Source organism: Rana temporaria, chromosome 11, assembly GCF_905171775.1.
Source record: "Rana temporaria chromosome 11, aRanTem1.1, whole genome shotgun sequence".
Taxonomy (NCBI): domain Eukaryota; kingdom Metazoa; phylum Chordata; class Amphibia; order Anura; family Ranidae; genus Rana; species Rana temporaria.
In genome coordinates, this window is record NC_053499.1 from 162982469 (window position 1) to 163009275 (window position 26807).

General features: G+C 53.6%; 1 protein-coding gene across 1 annotated transcript; it reads right to left on the reverse strand.

Annotated features, from left to right (window-relative positions):
• Positions 1 to 9972: 9972 nt before the first annotated feature.
• CHMP1A (charged multivesicular body protein 1A) lies at positions 9973 to 26781 on the reverse strand. Its single transcript, XM_040329635.1, has 7 exons — positions 26697 to 26781; positions 19440 to 19459; positions 19095 to 19172; positions 16981 to 17127; positions 15350 to 15478; positions 10978 to 11165; positions 9973 to 10233 (listed from the first exon to the last, which is right to left on the reverse strand). The coding sequence occupies exons 1-7, from the start codon at positions 26701 to 26703 to the stop codon at positions 10212 to 10214; spliced, it is 591 nt and encodes a 196-aa protein (XP_040185569.1). The 5' UTR covers positions 26704 to 26781; the 3' UTR covers positions 9973 to 10211.
• Between the last annotated feature and the right edge of the window lie 26 nt (positions 26782 to 26807).

Below are 26807 nucleotides of genomic sequence, written 5' to 3' on the forward strand. Positions count from 1 at the left end.
TGGGGGGAGAAGAGTCTGTGCAGACCATGTGGGGGGAGAAGAGTCTGTGCAGACCATGTGGGGGGAGAAGAGTCTGTACAGACCATGTGGGGGGAGAAGAGTCTGTACAGACCATGTGGGGGGAGAAGAGTCTGTGCAGACCATGGGGGGGAGAAGTCTGTACAGACCATGTGGGGGGAGAAGAGTCTGTGCAGACCATGGGGGGGGAGAAGAGTCTGTGCAGACCATGGGGGGGGGAAGAAGAGTCTGTGCAGACCATGGGGGGGAGAAGAGTCTGTGCAGACCATGGGGGGGGGAGAAGAGTCTGTGCAAACCATGGGGGGGGAGAAGAGTCTGTGCAAACCATGGGGGGGAGAAGAGTCTGTGCAGACCATTGGGGGGGGGGAGGGGGGGAGGAGAGAAGAGTCTGTACAGACCATGTGGGGGGGAGAAGAGTCTGTGCAGACCATGGGGGGGAGAAGAGTCTGTGCAGACCATGTGGGGGGAGAAGAGTCTGTACAGACCATGGGGGGGAGAAGAGTCTGTGCAGACCATGTGGGGGGAGAAGAGTCTGTGCAGACCATGTGGGGGGAGAAGAGTCTGTGCAGACCATGTGGGGGGAGAAGAGTCTGTACAGACCATGTGGGGGGAGAAGAGTCTGTACAGACCATGTGGGGGGAGAAGAGTCTGTGCAGACCATGGGGGGGAGAAGAGTCTGTACAGACCATGTGGGGGGAGAAGAGTCTGTGCAGACCATGGGGGGGAGAAGAGTCTGTGCAGACCATGGGGGGGGAGAAGAGTCTGTGCAGACCATGGGGGGGGAGAAGAGTCTGTGCAGACCATGGGGTGGGGGGAGAAGAGTCTGTGCAGACCATGGGGTGGGGGGAGAAGAGTCTGTGCAGACCATGGGGTGGGGGGAGAAGAGTCTGTGCAGACCATGTGGGGGGAGAAGAGTCTGTGCAGACCATGTGGGGGGAGAAGAGTCTGTGCAGACCATGTGGGGGGAGAAGAGTCTGTGCAGACCATGTGGGGGGAGAAGAGTCTGTGCAGACCATGGGGGGGAGAAGAGTCTGTGCAGACCATGTGGGGGGAGAAGAGTCTGTGCAGACCATGGGGGGGAGAAGAGTCTGTGCAGACCATGTGGGGGGAGAAGAGTCTGTGCAGACCATGTGGGGGGAGAAGAGTCTGTGCAGACCATGTGGGGGGGAGGAGTCTGTGCAGACCATGTGGGGGGAGAAGAGTCTGTGCAGACCATGTGGGGGGAGAAGAGACTGTGCAGACCATGTGGGGGGGAGGAGTCTGTGCAGACCATGTGGGGGGAGAAGAGTCTGTGCAGACCATGTGGGGGGAGAAGAGTCTGTGCAGACCATGTGGGGGGAGAAGAGTCTGTGCAGACCATGGGGGGGGAGAAGAGTCTGTGCAGACCATGGGGGGGAGAAGAGTCTGTGCAGACCATGTGGGGGGAGAAGAGTCTGTGCAGACCATTGGGGGGGGGGGAGAAGAGTCTGTGCAGACCATGGGGGGGGGAGAAGAGTCTGTGCAGACCATGGGGGGGAGAAGAGTCTGTGCAGACCATGTGGGGGGAGAAGAGTCTGTGCAGACCATGGGGAGGGGGGGAGGAGAGAAGAGTCTGTACAGACCATTGGGGGATGTGACCCAATAGGAAGGGGTTGGGAGCTGGGAATACTCTTACCTGCTATCAGTGGAGTGCTGGGCCTTAATCTTCCCAATAAGAACACAGTAATAAAAACACAACAGTGCTTCCAACTAAAAAGTAAAATATGTTTAACAGGCCAAATAACAGATTTTATGGGATAAAAAAAAAAAGTTTATAATAAAATGTATGAAATTCAATAAAGGCTGAAAGAAAAGAGGACTTTACACGATAAATAAACAGAAATGTGTTGAGACGTTGGTGTGTTGGGGGGGTGTCAGTGTGTGTTGGGGGGTGTCAGGGTGTGTCAGTGTGTGTTGGGGGGTGTCAGTGTGTGTTGGGGGGGTGTCAGTGTGTGTTGGGGGGGTGTCAGTGTGTGTCAGTGTGTGTTGGGGGGTGTCAGGGTGTGTTGGGGGGTGTCAGTGTGTGTTGGGGGGTGTCAGTGTGTGTTGGGGGGTGTCAGGGTGTGTTGGGGTGTGTCAGTGTGTGTTGGGGTGTGTCAGTGTGTGTTGGGGGGTGTCAGTGTGTGTTGGGGGGTGTCAGGGTGTGTTGGGGGGTGTCAGGGTGTGTCAGTGTGTGTTGGGGGGGTGTCAGTGTGTGTTGGGGGGTGTCAGGGTGTGTCAGTGTGTGTTGGGGGGTGTCAGGGTGTGTTGGGGGGTGTCAGTGTGTGTTGGGGGGGTGTCAGGGTGTGTTGGGGGGTGTCAGGGTGTGTTGGGGTGTGTCAGGGTGTGTTGGGGGGTGTCAGGGTGTGTTGGGGGGGTGTCAGGGTGTGTTGGGGGGTGTCAGGGTGTGTTGGGGGGGTGTCAGGGTGTGTTGGGGGTGTCAGTGTGTGTTGGGGGGTGTCAGGGTGTGTCAGTGTGTGTTGGGGGGTGTCAGGGTGTGTTGGGGGGGTGTCAGGGTGTGTTGGGGGTGTCAGTGTGTGTCGGGGTGTGTTGGGGGGTGTCAGGGTGTGTCAGTGTGTGTTGGGGGGTGTCAGGGTGTGTTGGGGGGGTGTCAGGGTGTGTTGGGGGTGTCAGTGTGTGTCGGGGTGTGTTGGGGGGTGTCAGGGTGTGTCAGTGTGTGTTGGGGTGTGTCAGTGTGTGTTGGGGGGTGTCAGGGTGTGTTGGGGTGTGTCAGTGTGTGTTGGGGGGTGTCAGTGTGTGTTGGGGGGTGTCAGGGTGTGTTGGGGGGTGTCAGGGTGTGTTGGGGTGTGTCAGGGTGTGTTGGGGGGGTGTCAGGGTGTGTTGGGGGGTGTCAGGGTGTGTTGGGGGGTGTCAGGGTGTGTTGGGGGGGTGTCAGGGTGTGTTGGGGGTGTCAGTGTGTGTTGGGGTGTGTCAGTGTGTGTTGGGGGGTGTCAGGGTGTGTTGGGGGGGTGTCAGTGTGTGTCGGGGTGTGTTGGGGGGTGTCAGGGTGTGTCAGTGTGTGTTGGGGGGTGTCAGGGTGTGTTGGGGGGTGTCAGGGTGGGTCGGTGTGTGTCGGGGTGTGTGTCGGGTCCATTAATACAGAAAACAGCCAATCAGCCGGATTGACATCTTTGGCATTTTTAGTGCTTTTTTTATGCATTTTGCAGAACGTGTTCCATAGGAAAATGAGTTCTATGGACTGAAGTGCAAATCTGCAAAAAGCACCAATAATGCCCTAAGGTATGACTCCAGCCTGAAGGGGCCCTTACTCGTGTATCACATAATGTCCGGGTGTGAAGGGGCCCTTACTCGTGTATCACATAATGTCCGGGTGTGAAGGGGCCCTTACTCGTGTATCACACAATGTCCGGGTATGAAGGGGCCCTTACTTGTGTATAACATAATGTGCGGGTATGAAGGGGGCCCTTACTCGTGTATCACATAATGTCCGGGTATGAAGGGGGCCCTTACTCGTGTATCACATAATGTCCGGGTATGAAGGGGCCCTTACTCGTGTATCACATAATGTCCGGGTGTGAAGGGGGCCCTTACTCGTGTATCACATAATGTCCGGGTGTGAAGGGGGCCCTTACTCGTGTATCACATAATGTCCGGGTATGAAGGGGCCCTTACTCGTGTATCACATAATGTCCGGGTGTGAAGGGGGCCCTTACTTGTGTATCACACAATGTCCGGGTGTGAAGGGGCCCTTACTTGTGTATCACACAATGTCCGGGTATGAAGGGGCCCTTACTCGTGTATCACATCCTGAAACCACAATGTCCGGGTGTAAAGGGGCCCTTACTTGTGTATCACATAATGTCCGGGTGTGAAGGGGCCCTTACTTGTGTATCACATAATGTCCGGGTATGAAGGGGCCCTTACTCGTGTATCACATAATGTCCGGGTATGAAGGGGCCCTTACTCGTGTATCACATAATGTCCGGGTGTGAAGGGGCCCTTACTCGTGTATCACATAATGTCCGGGTATGAAGGGGCCCTTACTCGTGTATCACATAATGTCCGGGTGTGAAGGGGCCCTTACTCGTGTATCACACAATGTCCGGGTATGAAGGGGCCCTTACTCGTGTATCACATCCTGAAACCACAATGTCCGGGTGTAAAGGGGCCCTTACTTGTGTATCACATAATGTCTGGGTATGAAGGGGGCCCTTACTCGTGTATCACATCCTGGAACCACATAATGTCCGGGTGTGAAGGGGCCCTTACTTGTGTATCACATAATGTCCGGGTGTGAAGGGGCCCTTACTTGTGTATCACATAATGTCCGGGTGTGAAGGGGCCCTTACTTGTGTATCACATCCTGGAACCACAATGTCCGGGTGTGAAGGGGCCCTTACTTGTGTATCACACAATGTCCGGGTGTGAAGGGGCCCTTACTCGTGTATCACACAATGTCCGGGTGTGAAGGGGCCCTTACTTGTGTATCACACAATGTCCGGGTGTGAAGGGGCCCTTACTTGTGTATCACACAATGTCCGGGTGTGAAGGGGCCCTTACTCGTGTATCACACAATGTCCGGGTGTGAAGGGGCCCTTACTTGTGTATCACACAATGTCCGGGTGTGAAGGGGCCCTTACTCGTGTATCACACAATGTCCGGGTATGAAGGGGCCCTTACTTGTGTATCACATAATGTCCGGGTGTGAAGGGGCCCTTACTCGTGTATCACACAATGTCCGGGTGTGAAGGGGCCCTTACTTGTGTATCACACAATGTCCGGGTGTGAAGGGGCCCTTACTTGTGTATCACACAATGTCCGGGTGTGAAGGGGCCCTTACTCGTGTATCACACAATGTCCGGGTGTGAAGGGGCCCTTACTTGTGTATCACACAATGTCCGGGTGTGAAGGGGCCCTTACTCGTGTATCACACAATGTCCGGGTGTGAAGGGGCCCTTACTTGTGTATCACATAATGTCCGGGTGTGAAGGGGCCCTTACTCGTGTATCACACAATGTCCGGGTGTGAAGGGGCCCTTACTTGTGTATCACATAATGTCCGGGTATGAAGGGGCCCTTACTCGTGTATCACACAATGTCCGGGTGTGAAGGGGCCCTTACTTGTGTATCACACAATGTCCGGGTGTGAAGGGGCCCTTACTTGTGTATCACATCCTGAAACCACAATGTCCGGGTGTGAAGGGGCCCTTACTTGTGTATCACATCCCGGAACCACATAATAAAGAACGTCATACACTCCACAACAATACGTCGCACTTATCAGAATTATCAGAATTTTATTTTGAAACGTAAAATACAAACAAGTCTTTACAGATAAATTACAACCCAAAAAAAAAAAAGGCTAAAAAGCAGAAAATAAAATAAAAAATAAAGGCAAAATTTGAATAAAAAAATACAATAGATTTATATTGGGAATCTCTGAGAACTACAAACACAAGAACATAAAATCAGCACGGCGTGGAGTAAATGGCGGCACATCACACGGGGGAGGGGGAGACGACCCGGGAAGAACAGTCCGCTGATAATAATAAAGCCGTCTCCATGGAAACCTGAGCCAGTAACCGGCATTTCATTGATCAATCATCTAACTTTATATACATTTTATGGGACTCTGGTGGCTCCACCCACATTGCAGTTTTTTTTTGCCTCTTTATAGCTCCCATTGGGGTGGGGGTGGGGTGGTTCCCCTCACTTCCTGTCTCAGCGACAATGAAGGGAAATCTCCCCAATAGAGGCAGTCATGCTGTAACCCTCCCCCCATATTATTTTATATTTTCTTTGTCCGGAGTTCTGCTTTAAATGGAGACATTCGAGATCCCGGCTCAGCCCCCCCAATAACATTCGGCTGACATTCCTGAAGGCCTCACTGGTGGCAATACAGCAAGTCTGACGCTGCCGGCCAGCGGGCCGCAGGATACCCGACACACCAAAGCAACGCAACGTCACCCCATTCCCTGCGGGGGGCGGAGAGGAGGCAATTCTTACCAAGTACAGGATTACATCAATGAGCTGCGGGCCCCGTTCACCATCACACGTGTGCGTTTACACAATGCGTTTTCGCGCATTAAGGCCGGCCCCTTTACTGTAAACAAGCCGGCAGCACGTCAAAGTGATTATTAAGAGAAAAAAATAAATATTTCCTCCTCTGTGTAAGGGCTTTGCACGGAGCGGCCCCAATCCTCCCTTTCTGGGGCCCCCGGGTGGAATTCCTGGCTCCTCCTCCTCATCATCAGGTGCCCCCTTCTGAGAGCCGCTTTCCATGGGGGCGCCCCCCTCCCTAATGACACAGACAGCAGGACTCGGCCCCGCCCCCCCCACGTGTCACTGGAATTTGATCGATAGCAGTGGGAGCCTTGCAGCGACAAGACCAGCAGCTCCAGCCGCTGTCTCTCTCCTCATTGGACAGATTGATGGCAGTGGGAGCCAACGGCTCCCACTGCCATCAATCTTTCCAATGAGGAGAGAGACAGCGGCTGGAGCTGCTGGTCTTGTGGCTAGGACGATCGGGCTCAGGTAAGGAAAAGGGGGGCTCTGGGTCTGGGGGGGGGGGGGGAGCTGCAGCAGAGAACGTTCTCACCTTAAATGTATAGAATGTAAACCTCCTTTAACGCATGGAATACCCGATATCACCGAGGTCTAAAGGCACTGGTTGTGCCAATCCAAATTAAAATGCCCCCCCCCCCCCTAAATCCTGGCTCCTGTCACTGCTCCAGCGCTGTTCAGTCTGCAGATTTGGATTCCCTTGCGCCATAATTGTACATGAAGAGCGCCCCCCCCCCCCCCCACAATGAACTCCTCTGTCTAGAGAACTACTGAACAGAACACATGGCAATGCTTTAGAAGATTTATGAACTATCTGTAGTTCCTCAGAACAACCAATCAGCTTTTCCCTTTCATTTGACAAAGTGAGAGAGAGAGAGAGAGAATGAATGTATCAGCTTCCTAGAGAGAGCAGACTGACCAATAGGAGGATCTATAGGTCTTCATTCCGGAAGGCGCGGTGAAGATGAAGAAAGTAAAACAGGCATTAGAAGTGAAGGAAACCCGGCAGGCCGAGGAATTTAGGAGGCACCGAGGGTTCAGTTACACCACAATCAACGCGTTTCAACATTGACGCTCCAAGCCAGGGGGGGGTCTCAAACTGGCGGCCCTCCAGCTGTTGCAAAACTACAAGTCCCATCATGCCTCTGCCTGTGGGAGGAGTCATGCTTGTGACTGTCAGCCTTGCAATGCCTCATGGGACTTGTAGTTTCGCAACAGCTGGAGGGCCGCCAGTTTGAGACCCCCTGATCTAAATGCATAAAAAAAAAAAAAAGTAATGTGCAATTTTTTTTTTAAACGCAATAAAATACAAAAGGGCACGTGCTCATATTGGCGTGCTGCAGGGTACTGTATATGTTATAGGGGAGAACTCACAAAGCCACATCCGTAATTTGAAAAAAAAAAAAAAAAAAAACATAAAAGGGCTACTTAGAAAAAATAGCCAAGGGTCGGACTTCTAAGGCATGGAAATAATGGAGAAGTAAAGATAAAAATAATATTTATTGGAAAAAGTACATAATAAATATACAGTATTCAAGAATTAAAAACCATATAAAAATAGGTTTGTATCGTGAGCCCTTAAATGTCTACGTGTTTCGACGTTTGGGCTTCGTCAGGACAGCCATCAGGGTTCTCAAAAAGGATGGCATTTTGTGAGTACCCACTTTTATACAAAAAAATATGTTTTATTATTAAATTATCTCTGGTAATGCACTAGGTGTGCGCCCCCTTTATTTCTTTTTTTTCATGAGATCCAGTTCATTTTATTTTATTTGCTACATTGTTTTTTTTTTTTCTCTCTCTTTCTGATTCAGTCATTTCGGTGTCCTCCTGTCCCCCCGATTACCCATGAAGGCATTCTAGCTTTAAACCAGAGATCTTCAAACTACAGCCCTCCAGCTGTTGCGGAACTACACATCCCATGAGGCATTGCAAGACTCTGACATTCATTGACATGACTAGGGCATGATGGGAATTGTAGTTCCTGGAGGGCCGTAGTTTGAGGACCCCTGCTTTAAACAATAAAATGTATGATATATGTTTGTATGTCAGATTTTAATTGATCTCATTGCAGATAGCGAGACTCGTTCTTTTTGTTTGCCATCCTGAGAACCCTCGATTGCTGTCCTGACGAAGCCCAACGGCGAAACGCGTAGACGTTTCAAGGGTTCACGATACAAACCATATCATTTTATATGATTTTTAATTCTTGAATACTGTATATTTATTATGTACTTTTTCCAATAAATATTATTTTGATCTTTACCTCTCCATTCTTTCCATGCCTTAGAAGTCTGACCCTTGGCTATTTTTTATTTTTCTGTATATGTAGGTGTCGGGGTGCAATTAAACAATGAAGATGTGGTGTGAATGAACCCTAAAAACAGAAAAAGTCAAAACACAAAAGACAAATCTTGTGGCAACGCAGCCGTTCAATTTACACCAAACATGAGAGGTTAGCTCCGCCCATCACTGGGCGGAGCTAATAGATAGCCGGATACTTGCAGACGGAACCCCCAAATCCAGCGATATAATCTCCCCGTCTCCCATGACAACCATAGGAGTCTCAGTCCTCCTGCTGCACCCTTCATGATGACCAGTAGAAAAAATAAGAGGTGATCAGCTGCAGCGGGTGGGAAGAAGGTGCGGAACTCTGGAACTGGATCAGCCGATAAGCCATCGAGGATTGAAAACTGCCGCATCTGATCCAAGCTTAAACATTGGCTTCGGGAGAACTTTCACTTATAAAAGGCGGACTTCAGTGTGATTGGATCACAGACAGCGCAGTACAATAATCGCTATGTGCGCTAGAATGCTCTTGTCTGCTGCCAGATGCATTCTGGGTAGTTACAGCACAAAGGCAGATTGGGAATAGTGTCGTCTTTGTTTGGGGGAAGGAAGGAAAAGGAGTCAGAAAACGGGATCTGTATATCATTAGAGGGGACATAGGCAATGTAGAGGTGGCAATGCCAAGGCGTTATATCATTAGAGGGGACCACAGGCAATGCCGGGGCTTTATCTCATTACAGGGGACCATAGGCAATGTAGAGGTGGCAATGCCAAGGCAGTAATGCCAAGGCTTTATATCATTAGAGCGGACCACAAGTAATGTAGAGGTGGCAATGCCAAGGCAGTAATGCCGAGACTTTATATCATTAGAGGGGACCATAGGCAATGTAGAGGTGGCAATGCCAAGGCGGTAATGCAGAGGCTTTATATCTTTAGAGGGGACTATAGGCAATGCCAGGGTGGTAATGCCGAGGCTTTATATAATTAGAGAGGACCCTAGGCAATGCCGAGGCGGTAATGTCGGGGTGGTAATGCCGCGGCTTTATATAATTAGAGGGGACCATAGGCAATGCCGGGGCGGGATGCTGAGGCTTTATATTATTAGAGGGGATATAGGCAATGCCGGGGTGGTAATGCCAAGGCTTTATATCATTAGAGGGGACCCTAGGCAATGCCGAGGCGGTAATGTCGGGGTGGTAATGCCGCGGCTTTTTATCATTAGAGGGAACCATAGGCAATGCCGGGGCGGTAATGCCGGGGTGGTATTGCTGAGGCTTTATATTATTAGAGGGGACCCTAGGCAATGCCGGGGCGGTAATGCAGAGGCTTTATATTATTAGAGGGGATATAGGCAATGCCGGGGTGGTAATGCCAAGGCTTTATATCATTAGAGGGGACCCTAGGCAATGCCGGGGCGGGAATGCTGAGGCTTTATATTATTAGAGGGGATATAGGCAATGCCGGGGTGGTAATGCCGAGGCTTTATATCATTAGAGGGGACCCTAGGCAATGCCGGGGCGGTAATGCAGAGGCTTTATATTATTAGAGGGGATATAGGCAATGCCGGGGTGGTAATGCCAAGGCTTTATATCATTAGAGGGGACCATAGGCAATGTAGAGGTGGCAATGCCGGGGCGGTAATGCCGGGGCGGTATTGCTGAGGCTTTATAGCATGCACCAAGACATCAATGAAAAAACGGACCAGCTTCAAGAACTGGAAGAACACAGAAACTGGAGAGAAGCAGCAGTACAGCCCAGGGGCCCCCATATCCTCCCAAAATGATCGGCGAAGGCCACAGCGTGATAAAGTGACCCCAGTGTACCCCAAGACTCCAGAACGTTCCAGCCCAGGAGAGAGGGGGGTGCAGAAGAAGAAGCAGGACGTCAGTTCCTCAGGGCCGCCAGTCTGAAAAGACAGAAAGGAGTGAAGTTAGGACTCAGCAAGGGAAATCAGAGCCGGGAAAACTCAAGTCTGACCCACTAAACGCGGAAACACAAAAGTGTATTGAATATTTTAAGTAAATCTAAACTGGGGGTTCAGCAAGCGGTCAATCGCAGGCAGGTGACAGGAAGATCGCGTCCCTTGTTTGCTGACCCCCTGAAATGTACTGGAACCGATCCCCTGTATTTCCCTCCTACAGCAACTGAAAGCCGGCTTCTCCTCCTCTCCCTTCCACCAGCATTCAGCTGCTGCAAGAGGAAAATACAGGGGTATCAGTACCAGTAAATGGGGCACTATTCCTCCCATAAATCAATGATGGGGCTTTTTTTTCTTTACCTAATACCATTGATGGGGCACTATTCCTCCCACCAATACCAGTGATGGGACACTATTCCTCCCACCAATACCAGTGATGGGACACTATTCCTCCCACTGACACCAGTGATGGGACACTGTTCCTCCCACTGACACCAATGATGGGGCACTGTTCCTCCCACCAATACCAGTGATGGGGCACTGTTCCTCCCACCAATACCAGTGGTGGGGCACTATTCCTCCCACCAATACCAGTAATGGGACATTGTTTACTTCACTGACCATAATCCAGCTCCTTGAAGTTTGAAGGACAGTAAACTGGCCCTTTGTTTAGAAAGTTTGGAGACCCCTGACAGACAGAGCATTGCTGTAAATGGCGGTATAGTTCCTCACCTGCGGGACAGCTGGTCCTCCGGCGCGCGGGTGGAGCTCTCTCCTACCGATGTCGCTCCTTGCGGAAGTTGGTTCAGCTGATCCATCACCTCCAGCCCATTCTCCTCCGCAATCTGCAGGATAAGACTGTCTACCTGTTCCTGCGGGGTGGTCAGTGTCATGGCGGAGCTCATGGAGTCCTCCATCACCTGAGAAAGAGATACAAGAGGCACCAGTCATGAAATGCAAAGATTTGTGAGAGATCCAGTGCATGGCGACCGAGAAATATTCTTCCATCAGGACTGTTAGACGGTTTCATAGTGCAGCTCAATATCAATTACCCCTTACTGGGGAAATAGAGGGGGGGGAGGGGGCACAAATACATTCAAAGCAGCAATAAAATGGAGACCAAAATTGTCTTACAGGGGCTTACCAACCTCACTGCAGGATCTGTCTAAGACAGCGATGGAGAACCTTGGCACCCCGGATGTTTTTGAACTACATTTCCCATGATCCTCAGGTACTCTGCAGTGTAGTGGAGCATCATGGGAAAAGTAGTTCCAAAACATCTGGAGTGTCAAGGTTCCCCATCACCGGTCTAAGAAGACAAAGATCCAACCTTCACCCATCATGGCGGGCAATATCTAACCACTTGCCAACCCGCCACGTACCAGGTATGTCATTGGTCTTGGTTATTTAATAGACGAACATCCCAAGTGTTACAGACAGTTCAAATGGTAGACGCGTTTCACACGCTAACAGGTGTGCTTATTCATTATTCATTCAGTGTGTGAAACGCGTCTACCATTTGAACTGTCTGTAACACTTGGGATGTTCTTCTATTAAATAAGAATTGTGATGGATCTTGGAGTGCCGCCATTTCTTCAGTATTGATCGCATGCAGAGGCGAGCCGAGGCAGGCACCTGTGATGTCATTCGGCTTCCTGTCTCACCCGGAGCAGCGTGTTCTTTGTTTGGAAGTTCTAGCACCTCCTCTGTAAATCTAAACTGGTAACCTGGAAAAGGCTTTTAAAGCATCGCCTATGAATAGTAAAATTACATTGTTTGTCGCCGCTGTACGGGCGCGTGCAACTTTAAAGTGCGACATGTTTGGGATCCATTTACTTGGCTTAACCTTTTTTTATAATTTTAAAAAAACAACATTGGGTTATGTATTGTGGTTTTTTTTGCATTAAAATAAAAAAAAGTGTATTTCTTCATAAAAAAAAAACTACATTAAAGCAGAGCGATTTTTTACTTTTGTGTGCAATGCAGTTAAACATATATGAGTTTGACACTCACTTGCTATCCGCCTCTAGTCCGATTGCCCAGTTTTCCGTCCTAAATAAGGACTTATAAAAAAACATCCAGGCGTTTTTCATTTTTCTTGTGGGCATTGTGAAGCCCACAAGCAAAGACTTCCTGGATGCGATGATCCGACGCTCCCATGATGCACCGTGTAATCTCACACATGCGCGTTAACGGCGAGCAGGGCAAGCTGTGCCGTCAACAATTACACATCACCAGGACAACGGGGGACGTCACAGATACACGCCCAGCGCCCAGCTCCCATGACACACTGGGCCGTCGGGGAAAAAACAAGGGACACGCACACTCCCGCGGGGAAACTATACCCGGAAGAGAGTTAAAATCAACAGGATCACGGTAATCCTTGAACTACGGAAAAAACAAAACATTGCTTATACATGTACTAAGGCTGCACTTACTAGTGATATAAAGTTCATATTGAGGGTGAACCTCCGCTTTAAGACCCCTTTCACACTAAGGCACTTTACAGGCGTTTTAGCGCTAAAAATAGCACCTGCAAAGTGCCTCTCCTGTCACTATAGTGTGAGAGTCCGGGTACTTTCACGCTGGAGCGGTGCGCTGGGAGGACATTTGTAAAAGTCCTGCAAGCAGCATCTTTGGGGGAGGTTTAGGAGCGCTGTATATACCCCTCCTAAACCACCCTGCCCATTGAAATGAATGGGCAGCGCTGCTGAAGCGCCTGCGTTGCTACACGGGCGTTAGTAACCCCTTCTTTGGTTGCTAGCAGGGGTTAAAAGTGCCGCTAGAACCAGCAGTGCTTTACCGCTGAAGCTCTCAATGCCCCAGTGTGAAAAGTAGCCTAAAAAAACACACACACCACACAACACACACAGCTGAACAAATACCGTGTTCCATAAAAAAAATTGCAACACCCACCAATTTGTTCTCTAGGCCAGGGATCTTCAAACTACGACCCTCCAGCTGTTGTAGAACTACAAGTCCCATGAGGCATTGCAAGACTGACATTCACAGTCATGACTAGGCATGATGGGAATTGTAGTTCCTGAACAATTGGCGGGACAAAGTTTGAGGACTCATGCCCTAGGGACTCTGCTTTAAAAAATAAATAATATAAATCTTAATATTATATATTTTGTACTAGAAAATTATTTAGAACCCCCAAACATAATATATATATATATAAATATGTTTGGGGGCTCTAAATAATTTTCTAGCAAAAACAAAACAAAAAATGTTAGAAAAAGTGTGTGGGGGGGGGGGGGGGGGCTGCACTGTGACGTATGGAAAACTGAAATGTTTATTGGAAATAATTCATATTCTGCAAGAAGATCTCAAGGCAAACAACACGCATCAACGCGTTTTACGCTACAAGTGCCTTTTTTGGGGCCTGAAACCTGCCAAGGCTCGCTCCTTGCCTCGAGAGACTGATGTGCATTAGCGGACAGGCTGGTTGTACTAAAGTGGAACCATTGATCAACTTCAGTACAACCAGCATGTCAGATTTTTGGTTTTCATGCCATCATTGTGTTTTTCCGGCTGAGAAGGTTCCTTGCCGACAGAACACAATAGCGCTGTGTTCAGTGTGGATGGGGAAAGCAAGCAATTTTCATTCCTTTCATGGAAAAAAAAGAAAACTTGCATATTCTATGGGCTGTAATATGACGGGATGCGAGTATAGATATGAGGGTGGGGGAGAGAAGGGAGGAAATAGGGGGAGGGGGGCCCCTTAGTGATTTCTGTCTTTTGGCATTTACGGTCTCTACATCCCACTCAGGTCTGTGGTTTGTTGCTGAGATCCGGCAATGAAAGTAAAGGATGTTATCTAATTAGAACGTCTGTTAACTGACGACAAAAATCCCCAATTTGGGTCATCAGCCCGTCTTCCTGTCTGCAGTTTTGTGTTTACATCAAACCACAAGAAAAACAGTTGAGATTATTTTTTTTAGGAGGGACTTTCACTTTTTTATATGAATCACACCCATTATATGGCAAGCTTGCACGTTCCAACGCCACACACGTCTCCGTTCTTACCAGTGAGAGGTTATGAAAGCTGTGAGTGAGACTGCCACCCGGTGGACAGATAGAGGCATATCAACTTATCAGTCTGCATCAAGACAAATATTCACAAAGCACGTATCTCGAGATACGCCGCGTAAGTGCAAATATGCGCCGTCGTATCTGTGCGCCGGAACTCAGAAACTAAGATACGCCTGAAAATAGGCTTCATCCCACTGACGTAACTTGCCTACGCCGGGGTAGAGTGGGCGCATATTTACGCTGGATGTATTTGGCGCTCCCATTGATTTTCTATTCACATATGCAAATGAGGGAGATACGCTGATTCACGAACGTAGGTGCGTCCGACACAGTGCACGTAAAGTCATACGTCCGGCGTAAAGTTATGCCCCATAAAGGAGGTGTAACTCAGCAGCATCCATGCAAAGGGAACAGAAGCCGACGTATTTTACGTAGTACGTGAATAGGGCTGGGCGTAGGTTACGTTCACGTCGTAGGCAGTGATCCGGCGTATCTTAGGCAGTTGTTCTGACGCGATTGTGAGCATGCGCACGGAGATGCGCCCACAGGACGGCGCATGCGCAGTTGGGAATACGTATCTGTCTGGCGCTCGGCCCATCATTTGCATGGGGTCACGCCTCATTAGCATGGCTCACGCCCACTTCCACTTACGCCGACTTACGCCTGAGAAACCCAGCGCAGTTTTGGGAGGAAGTGCTTTGCGAATTCAGTGCTTGCCTCTCTGCGCTGCGTCGGCGTAACGTAAAGGAGATACGCTACGGCGGCATAAATGTGCGCCAGTGTCTGTGAATCCGGGCCATAGAGTTTTTTTTAGATATTTTTATGATGCTCAGTGGGGAAAACCCTCATCCAATTCACAGTAGTGTTTACCCGGCCTAAATCGTTTACACTTTCCCCTTCTTAGACACCTGAAGGAACCACCTTCCTTACCGGCTGCCATTGCAGTCCTCACTCCGGGTGCGACTCCTCTGATCAGTGCAATGAGGGGATTTATTACAGAAGAAGTCTGACAAATGTGAAAAGAACACGAAAACACAGACTAGAGATGGGGGAACGGTTTCCTCACCGAGGTGTGTACATCCAGATTCTGCACCTGCTGCTCAAACTTATCCATCACCGCCGAGACCTTCTGCAGATCCATGGAGTTCAGAGCTTTGTCCAGAGACTTCGTCACCTGAGCCATGTTCTTCGTCACCTGATAGAGAAAGAGGAGGAAGGAAGGAAGGAAGGAAGGAAGGAAGGAAGGAAGGAAGGAAGGAAGGAAGGAAGGAAGGAAGGAAGGAAGGAAGGAAGGAAGGAGGGAGGGAGGGAGGAGGAGGAGGACACAAATTACATCCAAACTGAGCCGAGAACTGCAGTGCAGGTTTAATAAAACTACAACCTATTCTATGAAAAACACAGATCATTAGAGATCCTCATACACCCCAATCATTAGATCCCTCCTCATACACCCCAATCATTAGATCCTCCATACACCCCAATCATTAGATCCTCCATACACCCCAATCATTAGATCCTCATACACCCCAATCATTAGATCCCCCATACACCCCAATCATTAGATCCCCATACACCCAATCATTAGATCCTCATTACACCCCAATCATTAGATCCCCCATACACCCCAATCATTAGATCCCCCATACACCCCAATCATTAGATCCCCCATACACCCCAATCATTAGATCCCCCATACACCCCAATCATTAGATCCCCCATACACCCCAATCATTAGATCCTCATACACCTCAATCATTAGATCCCCCATACACCCCAATCATTAGATCCCCCATACACCCCAATCATTAGATCCCCCATACACCCCAATCATTAGATCCCCCATACACCCCAATCATTAGATCCCCCATACACCCCAATCATTAGATCCTCATACACCCCAATCATTAGATCCTCCATACACCCCAATCATTAGATCCCCCATACACCCCAATCATTAGATCCCCCATACACCCCAATCATTAGATCCCCCATACACCCCAATCATTAGATCCTCATACACCCCATTCATTAGATCCTCATACACCCCAATCATTAGATCCTCCATACACCCCAATCATTAGATCCCCCATACACCCCAATCATTAGATCCCCCATACACCCCAATCATTAGATCCCCCATACACCCCAATCATTAGATCCCCCATACACCCCAATCATTAGATCCTCATACACCCCATTCATTAGATCCTCATACACCCCAGCATCTGACCCTTATGAGGTCATTATACTTCCGTATCCCATAGTAACATCTGACCCTTATGAGGTCATTATACTTCCGTATCCCATAGTAACATCCAACCCTTATGATGTCATTATACTTCCGTATCCCATAGTAACATCTGACCCTTATGATGTCATACTTCCGTATCCCATAGTAACATCTGACCCTTATGATGTCATACTTTCGTATCCCATAGTAACATCTGACCCTTATGAGGTCATTATACTTCCGTATCCCATAGTAACATCCAACCCTTATGAGGTCATCATACTTCCGTATCCATAGTAACATCTGACCCTTATGATGTCATACTTCCGTATCCATAGTAACATCTGACCCTTATGAGGTAAGGACACAGAGGCAGCAGACTTTGTTAAAATTAATATTTGTGTCATTCTCAAAACTTTTGCACACGTCTGTACACAGCGCATTGCTGCGAGCGATTCCTCACATACCCCTTTCATAGTGACCGCCGTCTGCACTTTAGAGGCCACGGCATCAACCCTGGAGGCCATCCGCAGCCAGTTCAGCCCCTCGTTCTTCTTGCGGATCGCATTCTCGGCGTAGACCCGAGCAACCTCCACATTCTTCTGCTGCAGAGCCTAAGGGGGAAATAGAAACACAGTTCAGGAACAGCTCCGGGCACATCCATTCCACATCCGCCCACCGCGCCATTCTTATCTCAGGATACCGGAGAAAATTCTTGAAGTGGATCTTCACCGAAAACACTACAATTCATTTTTAATATTCAAATAAACCCCCCCCCCCCCCATCTCCATGTCTGCATGATTTATTATAAATATTTATTTATAAACCCCTCCTCCCCCTACTAAAGGCTCCTGGGACGTATGACATCATGCGCCCAAGCAAGAAACCAGGTAGTAGCTGAAGCAATGAAAACTATAAAAAAAAAAAACTATAAAAACAGGTACCGTATTTGCCGGCGTATAAGACGACCTTTTGGATGCAAAAAATGCATCCAAAGTCGGAGGTCGTCTTATACGCCGGATCTGTCTCCGTCAGGCTGCGGACATCCACTTTTCAGGCTGAGGGCATCCATGTTTCAGGCTGAGGGCATCCATGTTTCAGGCTGAGGGCATCCATGTTTCAGGCTGAGGGCATCCATGTTTCAGGCTGAGGGCATCCATGTTTCAGGCTGAGGGCATCCATGTTTCAGGCTGAGGGCATCCATGATTTAAAAGCCGCGCCTCCTCCTCAGACTGTTCCGTGATTGGCGGAACACTCATTTTCCCAGCAGGGCCTCTGTTCAGTGTTCCGCCTATCACGGATGCCTTCTCATCCTCGGACGAGAGGACGTCCGTGATAGGCAGAACACTGAACAGAGGCCCCGCTGGGAAAATTAGTGTTCCGCCTATCACGGAACAGTCTGAGGAGGAGGCGCGGCTTTTGAATCATGGATGCCCGCAGCCTGAAACATGGATGTCCGCAGCAAAAAAATAAGGTAGGGAGATCGTCTTGGCCGGAACAGTGGAGGCATGGCACGGTGGGGGCATGGCACGGCACAGTGGGGCATGGAATGGAACGGCACAGTGGGACATGGAATGGAACGGCACCGTGGGGCATGGAATGGAACGGCACCGTGGGGCATGGAATGGAACGGCACCGTGGGGCATGGAATGGAACGGCACCGTGGGGCATGGAATGGAACGGCACCGTGGGGCATGGAATGGAACGGCACCGTGGGGCATGGAATGGAACGGCACAGTGGGACATGGAATGGAACGGCACAGTGGGACATGGAATGGAACGGCACAGTGGGACATGGAATGGAACGGCACAGTGGGGCAAGGAATGGAACGGCACAGTGGGGCAAGGAATGGAACGGCACAGTGGGGCAAGGAATGGAACGGCACAGTGGGGCATGGAATGGCACGGCACAGTGGGGCATGGAATGGCACGGCACAGTGGGGCATGGAATGGCACGGCACAGTGGGGCACGGCACAGTGGGGCATGGAATAGCACGGCACAGTGGGGCACGGCACAGTGGGGCATGGAATGGAACGGCACAGTGAGACGTTTCTGTCAGCGGTTGTTCTGGCTCCCCCTCAGCTTCCAGACAGACTAGTAGGAAGGGGGTCGTCTTATACCGCGAGTATATCCCAAAACCAACATTTTTCCTGGGAAAACGCCGGCAAATACGATATATATGAAGGACTTCCTTATCCATTCACTAATGTTAGCACCACGAGGATTGAAAGTAATCATTGCTGTTTGGTAGAGTGGAGTTCCCTCCATAGATGACATCCCACCATTCCACAGATCATGTCGGCGCTCACACAGCAGTACATCCAATGGGGTCACTGTAATGCTCCGCCTGATTTAGCCCCTCCCCAGATTGAAAAATCTTCAAGAAATTATAAAAAAAAAAAAAACACACAGGGGGGAGGGGAGCATTACCACCATAAATGTGATCTGAAATGAAGGTGGAGAACCACACCCCCCTGATGTGTTTTGCCCCGCCCCCCCAGCAAGAAAACGACCGGAGGCTTTGGAGGACGCAGACATCGTTACACGCGAGGCTGCGACTTTTCACACAACAATCATCACCTTTTTCACTTTGGTGTTCTCGCTGTTGGAATCTTTCTCCGCTTTCTTGGCGAGTTTCTCCAGCTGCTTGGCTGTGAACTGAAAACAAACGCAGGTTAGAGGGGGAAATCGCACGGCGACACAGCGCGGCGATTAAATCCACGCAAAGAGAAAACGACTGTTTATTCTCACTGATGCTCGGCCCCGGGGCATCTCCTACCCTGACTGGTCAGAATCGGCCCTGTGATGTCTGAAAGACCCTAAACTGGCCCTTTGCTTGGAAAGTATGGAGACCCCCAATTGATGCAATCACCGAGACCACACATGTGCGAGTGTGAAATGTATCAAATTGTATTTTCTACTCACCTTCAACTGAAACAATGTGTCTGTAAAAAAGAAGAAAACGCCGTGTTAGTGACAGATCTCCAATGAATGCGACTCCAGATCTGCAACAAACCTCATGCATCAAAATTCCTCCACACACCATCCAATGCAGGCCTAAAGGTTGGCCACACACCATCCAATGCAGGTCTAAAGGTTGGCCACACACCATCCAATGCAGGCCTAAAGGTTGGCCACACACCATCCAATGCAGGCCTAAAGGTTGGCCACACACACCATCCAATGCAGGTCTAAAGGTTGGCCACACACACCATCCAATGCAGGTCTAAAGGTTGGCCACACACCATCCAATGCAGGCCTAAAGGTTGGCCACACACCATCCAATGCAGGTCTAAAGGTTGGCCACACACCATCCAATGCAGGCCTAAAGGTTGGCCACACACCATCCAATGCAGGCCTAAAGGTTGGCCACACACCATCCAATGCAGGTCTAAAGGTTGGCCACACACCATCCAATGCAGGCCTAAAGGTTGGCCACACACACCATCCAATGCAGGTCTAAAGGTTGGCCACACACCATCCAATGCAGGCCTAAAGGTTGGCCACACACCATCCAATGCAGGGCTAAAGGTTGGCCACACACCATCCAATGCAGGCCTAAAGGTTGGCCACACACACCATCCAATGCAGGTCTAAAGGTTGGCCACACACCATCCAATGCAGGTCTAAAGGTTGGCCACACACCATCCAATGCAGGGCTAAAGGTTGGCCACACACCATCCAATGCAGGGCTAAAGGTTGGCCACACACCATCCAATGCAGGTCACAATGAGGTTTTCTCTGAGCTACATGACAGAAAATCGATAGATCCCCCCCCCCCCCCCCCCCTTACCGATTGGATGACTTTTTTCCACCCGGCTATTTAGATCTCTCAGTTGAAGTTTGTTGAGTTGGGAGATGGCAGCAGGGCCACTCAGGGCTTAAATCAGGGGTGCCCAACCAGTGGCCCGGCGGCCACATGTGGCCCGTGGAGGAGCCCTCTTATGTGGCCCGTGGAGGAGCCCTCCGATGTGGCCCCGTGGAGGAGCCCTCCGATGTGGCCCCGTGGAGGAGCCCTCCGATGTGGCCCCGTGGAGGAGCCCTCCGATGTGGCCCCGTGGAGGAGCCCTCCGATGTGGCCCGTGGAGGAGCCCTCCGATGTGGCCCGTGGAGGAGCCCCTCATGTGGCCCGTGGAGGAGCCCCCTCATGTGGCCCGTGGAGGAGCCCCCTCATGTGGCCCTTGGAGGAGCCCTCCGATGTGGCCCGTGGAGGAGCCCTCTCATGTGGCCCGTGGAGGAGCCCCTCATGTGGCCCGTGGAGGAGCCCTCTCATGTGGCCCGTGGAGGAGCCCCCTCATGTGGCCCGTGGAGGAGCCCTCTCATGTGGCCCGTGGAGGAGCCCTCTCATGTGGCCCGTGGAGGAGCCCTCTCATGTGGCCCGTGGAGGAGCCCTCTCATGTGGCCCGTGGAGGAGCCCCCTCATGTGGCCCGTGGAGGAGCCCTCTCATGTGGCCCGTGGAGGAGCCCTCTCATGTGGCCCGTGGAGGAGCCCTCTCATGTGGCCCGTGGAGGAGCCCCCTCATGTGGCCCGTGGAGGAGCCCCCTCATGTGGCCCGTGGAGGAGCCCCCTCATGTGGCCCGTGGAGGAGCCCCCTCATGTGGCCCGTGGAGGAGCCCTCTCATGTGGCCCGTGGAGGAGCCCCCTCATGTGGCCCTTGGAGGAGCCCCCCGATGTGGCCCGTGGAGGAGCCCCCCGATGTGGCCCGTGGAGGAGCCCCCCGATGTGGCCCGTGGAGGAGCCCTCCGATGTGGCCCCTGGAGGAGCCCTCCGATGTGGCCTGCAACCTCTTGTTCTAGGATGGCGGGTTGGCAAACCCAGGTTGCAGTTTGTCTACCCGCCATGCCAGAGCAGCAGTGTTGGGAATGAAGCCCGGAGGTAGAGGAAGCCAGCAGCTGCGGAGCCGAGCCGCATAAGCCAATCCTTCCTGCTTAGCGTCGTCTCCCATCATAGGAGAAGCGATACCAAATGCTTCTCTCCCTGGGACAGCAAGTTCATTACTAAAACCAGTATGTATGGACTTATCTGCTCTGCCGGGGTTACTGGGCTGTTTTTAAACGGATCCGCAGGTGTAGCGCAGTACAGAGCAGTGCACCTGCCGGTTACCTGCACTGAGCCATAGACTTCTGGTTTTACCTGCAGGTTTGGTGGACTTTCAGAAAGTGCAGCACATCTGCAGGAAAGCGGCAGGTGCACTGCGCTGCATCCACGGTGGGAATCATGCAGGGAGTAGTGAGGCTGGAGGGAGTCATGCAGGGAGTAGTGAGGCTGGAGGGAGTCGTGCAGGGAGTAGTGAGGCTGGAGGGAGTCATGCAGGGAGTGGTGAGGCTGAAGGGAGTCATGCAGGGGGTAGTGAGGCTGGAGGGAGTCATGCAGGGAGTAGTGAGGCTGGAGGGAGTCATGCAGGGAGTAGTGAGGCTGGAGGGAGTCATGCAGGGAGTAGTGAGGCTGGAGGGAGTCATGCAGGGAGTAGTGAGGCTGGAGGGAGTCATGCAGGGAGTAGTGAGGCTGGAGGGAGTCGTGCAGGGAGTAGTGAGGCTGGAGGGAGTCGTGCAGGGAGTAGTGAGGCTGGAGGGAGTCGTGCAGGGAGTAGTGAGGCTGGAGGGAGTCATGCAAGGAGTAGTGAGGCTGGAGGGAGTCATGCAGGGAGTAGTGAGGCTGGAGGGAGTCATGCAAGGAGTAGTGAGGCTGGAGGGAGTCATGCAGGGAGTAGTGAGGCTGGAGGGAGTCATGCAGGGAGTAGCGAGGCTGGAGGGAGTCATGCAGGGAGTAGCGAGGCTGGAGGGAGTCGTGCAGGGAGTAGCGAGGCTGGAGGGAGTCGTGCAGGGAGTAGTGAGGCTGGAGGGAGTCATGCAGGGAGTAGTGAGGCTGGAGGGAGTCATGCAGGGAGTAGTGAGGCTGGTGGGGGTCATGCAGGGAGTAGTGAGGCTGGAGGGAGTCATGCAGGGAGTAGTGAGGCTGGAGGGAGTCATGCAAGGAGTAGTGAGGCTGGAGGGAGTCATGCAGGGGGTAGTGAGGCTGGAGGGAGTCATGCAGGGAGTAGTGAGGCTGGAGGGAGTCATGCAGGGAGTAGTGAGGCTGGAGGGAGTCATGCAGGGAGTAGTGAGGCTGGAGGGAGTCATGCAGGGAGTAGCGAGGCTGGAGGGAGTCATGCAGGGAGTAGTGAGGCTGGAGGGAGTCATGCAGGGAGTAGTGAGGCTGGAGGGAGTCATGCAGGGAGTAGGGAGGCTGGAGGGAGTCATGCAGGGAGTAGTGAGGCTGGAGGGAGTCATGCAGGGAGTAGTGAGGCTGGAGGGAGTCATGCAGGGAGTAGTGAGGCTGGAGGGAGTCATGCAGGGAGTAGTGAGGCTGGAGGGAGTCGTGCAGGGAGTAGTGAGGCTGGAGGGAGTCATGCAGGGAGTAGTGAGGCTGGAGGGAGTCATGCAGGGAGTAGTGAGGCTGGAGGGAGTCATGCAGGGAGTAGTGAGGCTGGAGGGAGTCGTGCAGGGAGTAGTGAGGCTGGAGGGAGTCATGCAGGGAGTAGCGAGGCTGGAGGGAGTCGTGCAGGGGGTAGTGAGGCTGGAGGGAGTTGTGCAGGGGGTAGTGAGGCTGGAGGGAGTCATGCAGGGAGTAGCGAGGCTGGAGGGAGTCATGCAGGGAGTAGCGAGGCTGGAGGGAGTCGTGCAGGGAGTAGTGAGGCTGGAGGGAGTTGTGCAGGGAGTAGTGAGGCTGGAGGGAGTCATGCAGGGAGTAGTGAGGCTGGAGGGAGTCATGCAGGGAGTAGTGAGGCTGGAGGGAGTCGTGCAGGGAGTAGTGAGGCTGGAGGGAGTCATGCAGGGAGTAGCGAGGCTGGAGGGAGTCGTGCAGGGGGTAGTGAGGCTGGAGGGAGTTGTGCAGGGGGTAGTGAGGCTGGAGGGAGTTGTGCAGGGGGTAGTGAGGCTGGAGGGAGTCATGCAGGGAGTAGCGAGGCTGGAGGGAGTCATGCAGGGAGTAGCGAGGCTGGAGGGAGTCGTGCAGGGAGTAGTGAGGCTGGAGGGAGTTGTGCAGGGAGTAGTGAGGCTGGAGGGAGTCATGCAGGGAGTAGTGAGGCTGGAGGGAGTCATGCAGGGAGTAGTGAGGCTGGAGGGAGTCGTGCAGGGAGTAGTGAGGCTGGAGGGAGTCATGCAGGGAGTAGCGAGGCTGGAGGGAGTCGTGCAGGGGGTAGTGAGGCTGGAGGGAGTTGTGCAGGGGGTAGTGAGGCTGGAGGGAGTCATGCAGGGAGTAGCGAGGCTGGAGGGAGTCATGCAGGGAGTAGCGAGGCTGGAGGGAGTCGTGCAGGGAGTAGTGAGGCTGGAGGGAGTTGTGCAGGGAGTAGTGAGGCTGGAGGGAGTCGTGCAGGGAGTAGCGAGGCTGGAGGGAGTCATGCAGGGAGTAGTGAGGCTGGAGGGAGTCATGCAGGGAGTAGTGAGGCTGGAGGGAGTCATGCTGGGAGTAGCGAGTCATGCGGGGAGTAAGGATGAGCTCCAGCGCGTTCGCATAGTACACGTGCGGAGCCCGAGTCCCGGTTCTATTTCTAGTCATTGTGTGACAGAAGCCGGCGGGCCGGTCCTATAAATAGCGCACTCTGCTCTTATGGTGATGTCAGTATCAGCAGAAAACCTGCCGTGTCGCTCTCGGCCCCCACAGACACACCCGGGAGACACACCCGGCACTCCATCCACACCTCAGTCACATGACCCGAGAGACAGAGAGTGTGCCGGTGAGACACAATGACATCACCACTATGCAAATACAGCCGACACCTCCCTATATACAGGGGAAGGAAATCAGAAATAATACATTGTAACAAGTTTTATTCTGGGGAAAGATTCCCGACAGCAACAAGAACTCCCAAGAAGATCACCGGAGGGCGGGGGGGGCAGACATCACCGGAGGGCGGGGGGGGCAGACATCACCGGAGGGCGGGGGGGGCAGACATCACCGGAGGGCGGGGGGGGCAGGCATCACCGGAGGGCGGGGGGGGCAGACATCACCGGAGGGCGGGGGGGGCAGACATCACCGGAGGGCGGGGGGGGCAGACATCACCGGAGGGCGGGGGGGGCAGACATCACCGGAGGGCGGGGGGGGCAGACATCACCGGAGGGCGGGGGGGGGCAGACATCACCGGAGGGCGGGGGGGGCAGACATCACCGGAGGGCGGGGGGGGGCAGACATCACCGGAGGGCGGGGGGGGGCAGACATCACCGGAGGGCGGGGGGGGCAGACATCACCGGAGGGCGGGGGGGCAGACATCACCGGAGGGCGGGGGGGCAGACATCACCGGAGGGCGGGGGGGGTAGACATCACCGGAGGGCGGGGGGGGCAGACATCACCGGAGGGCGGGGGGGGCAGACATCACCGGAGGGCGGGGGGGGCAGACATCACCGGAGGGCGGGGGGGCCAGACATCACCGGAGGGCGGGGGGGCCAGACATCACCGGAGGGCGGGGGGGGCAGACATCACCGGAGGGCGGGGGGGGGCAGAGATCACCGGAGGGCGGGGGGGGCAGAGATCACCGGAGGGCGGGGGGGGGGCAGAGATCACCGGAGGGGGGGGGGGCAGACATCACCGGAGGGCGGGGGGGCAGACATCACCGGAGGGCGGGGGGGCAGAGATCACCGGAGGGCGGGGGGGCAGAGATCACCGGAGGGCGGGGGGGCAGAGATCACCGGAGGGCGGGGGGGGCAGAGATCACCGGAGGGCGAGGGGGGCAGAGATCACCGGAGGGCGGGGGGGCAGAGATCACCGGAGGGCGGGGGGGCAGAGATCACCGGAGGGCGGGGGGGCAGAGATCACCGGAGGGCGGGGGGGCAGAGATCACCGGAGGGCGGGGGGGCAGAGATCACCGGAGGGCGGGGGGGCAGAGATCACCGGAGGGCGGGGGGGCAGAGATCACCGGAGGGCGGGGGGGCAGAGATCACCGGAGGGGGCAGAGATCAATGCGGGGGGCAGAGATCACTGTGGGGGGGGGCAGAGATCACTGTGGGGGGGGGGCAGAGATCACTGTGGGGGGGGGGCAGAGATCACCGGAGGGCGGGGGGGGCAGAGATCACCGGAGGGCGGGGGGGCAGAGATCACCGGAGGGCGGGGGGGGGGGGGCAGAGATCACCGGAGGGCGGGGGGGGGCAGAGATCACCGGAGGGCGGGGGGGCAGAGATCACCGGAGGGCGGGGGGGGCAGAGATCACCGGAGGGCCAGAGATCACTGTGGGGGGGCAGAGATCACCAGAGGGCGCGGGGGGCAGAGATCACTGTGGGGGGGCAGAGATCACCGCAGAGGGCAGAGATTACTGCGGGGGGCAGAGATCACCGGAGGGCGCGGGGGGGGGCAGAGATCACTGTGGGGGGGGCAGAGATCACTGCGGGGGGCAGAGATCACTGTGGGGGGGGCAGAGATCACTGCGGGGGGCAGAGATCACTGTGGGGGGGGCAGAGATCACTGTGGGGGGGGGCAGAGATCACTGTGGGGGGGGGCAGAGATCACCGGAGGGAGGGGGGGCAGAGATCACCGGAGGGCGCGGGGGCAGAGATCACCGGAGGGCGCGGGGGCAGAGATCACCGGAGGGCGCGGGGGGCAGAGATCACTGTGGGGGGGCAGAGATCACCGCAGAGGACAGAGATCACTGCGGGGGGCAGAGATCACCGGAGGGCGCGGGGGGGCAGAGATCACTGTGGGGGGGGGGCAGAGATCACTGTGGGGGGGCAGAGATCACTGTGGGGGGGCAGAGATCACCGGAGGGCGGGGGCCAGAGATCACTATGGGGGGGGGGGGGCAGAGATCACTATGGGGGGGGCAGAGATCACCGGAGGGCGGGGGGCAGAGATCACTATGGGGGGGGGGCAGAGATCACCGGGGGGCGGGGGCAGAGATCACCGGGGGGCGGGGGCAGAGATCACTATGGGGGGGGCAGAGATCACTATGGGGGGGGCAGAGATCACCGGAGGGCGGGGGGCAGAGATCACCGGGGGGCGGGGGCAGAGATCACCGGGGGGCGGGGGCAGAGATCACCGGGGGGGGGCAGAGATCACTGTGGGGTTGCAGACACCTGACAGGGGGTGTAACCCAGCCTGACTCCACCCACTCAGGAGAAGACATGGGGGTGTTATAGGGGGTCAGGCCTCTCTATACACACATGGAGGGGGAGGGTCACACAGATGACAGGCGGTAGGTTCCCCTCCACTACTCACCGTCCATCCTCAGCTCTTCCTTCTCTCCCTTCACCAGCACTTCCGGGTTCTGGCAGCCGCCTGACCACAAATCTCGCGAGAGGACACAGCCTGAGGGGGCGGGACCGGACC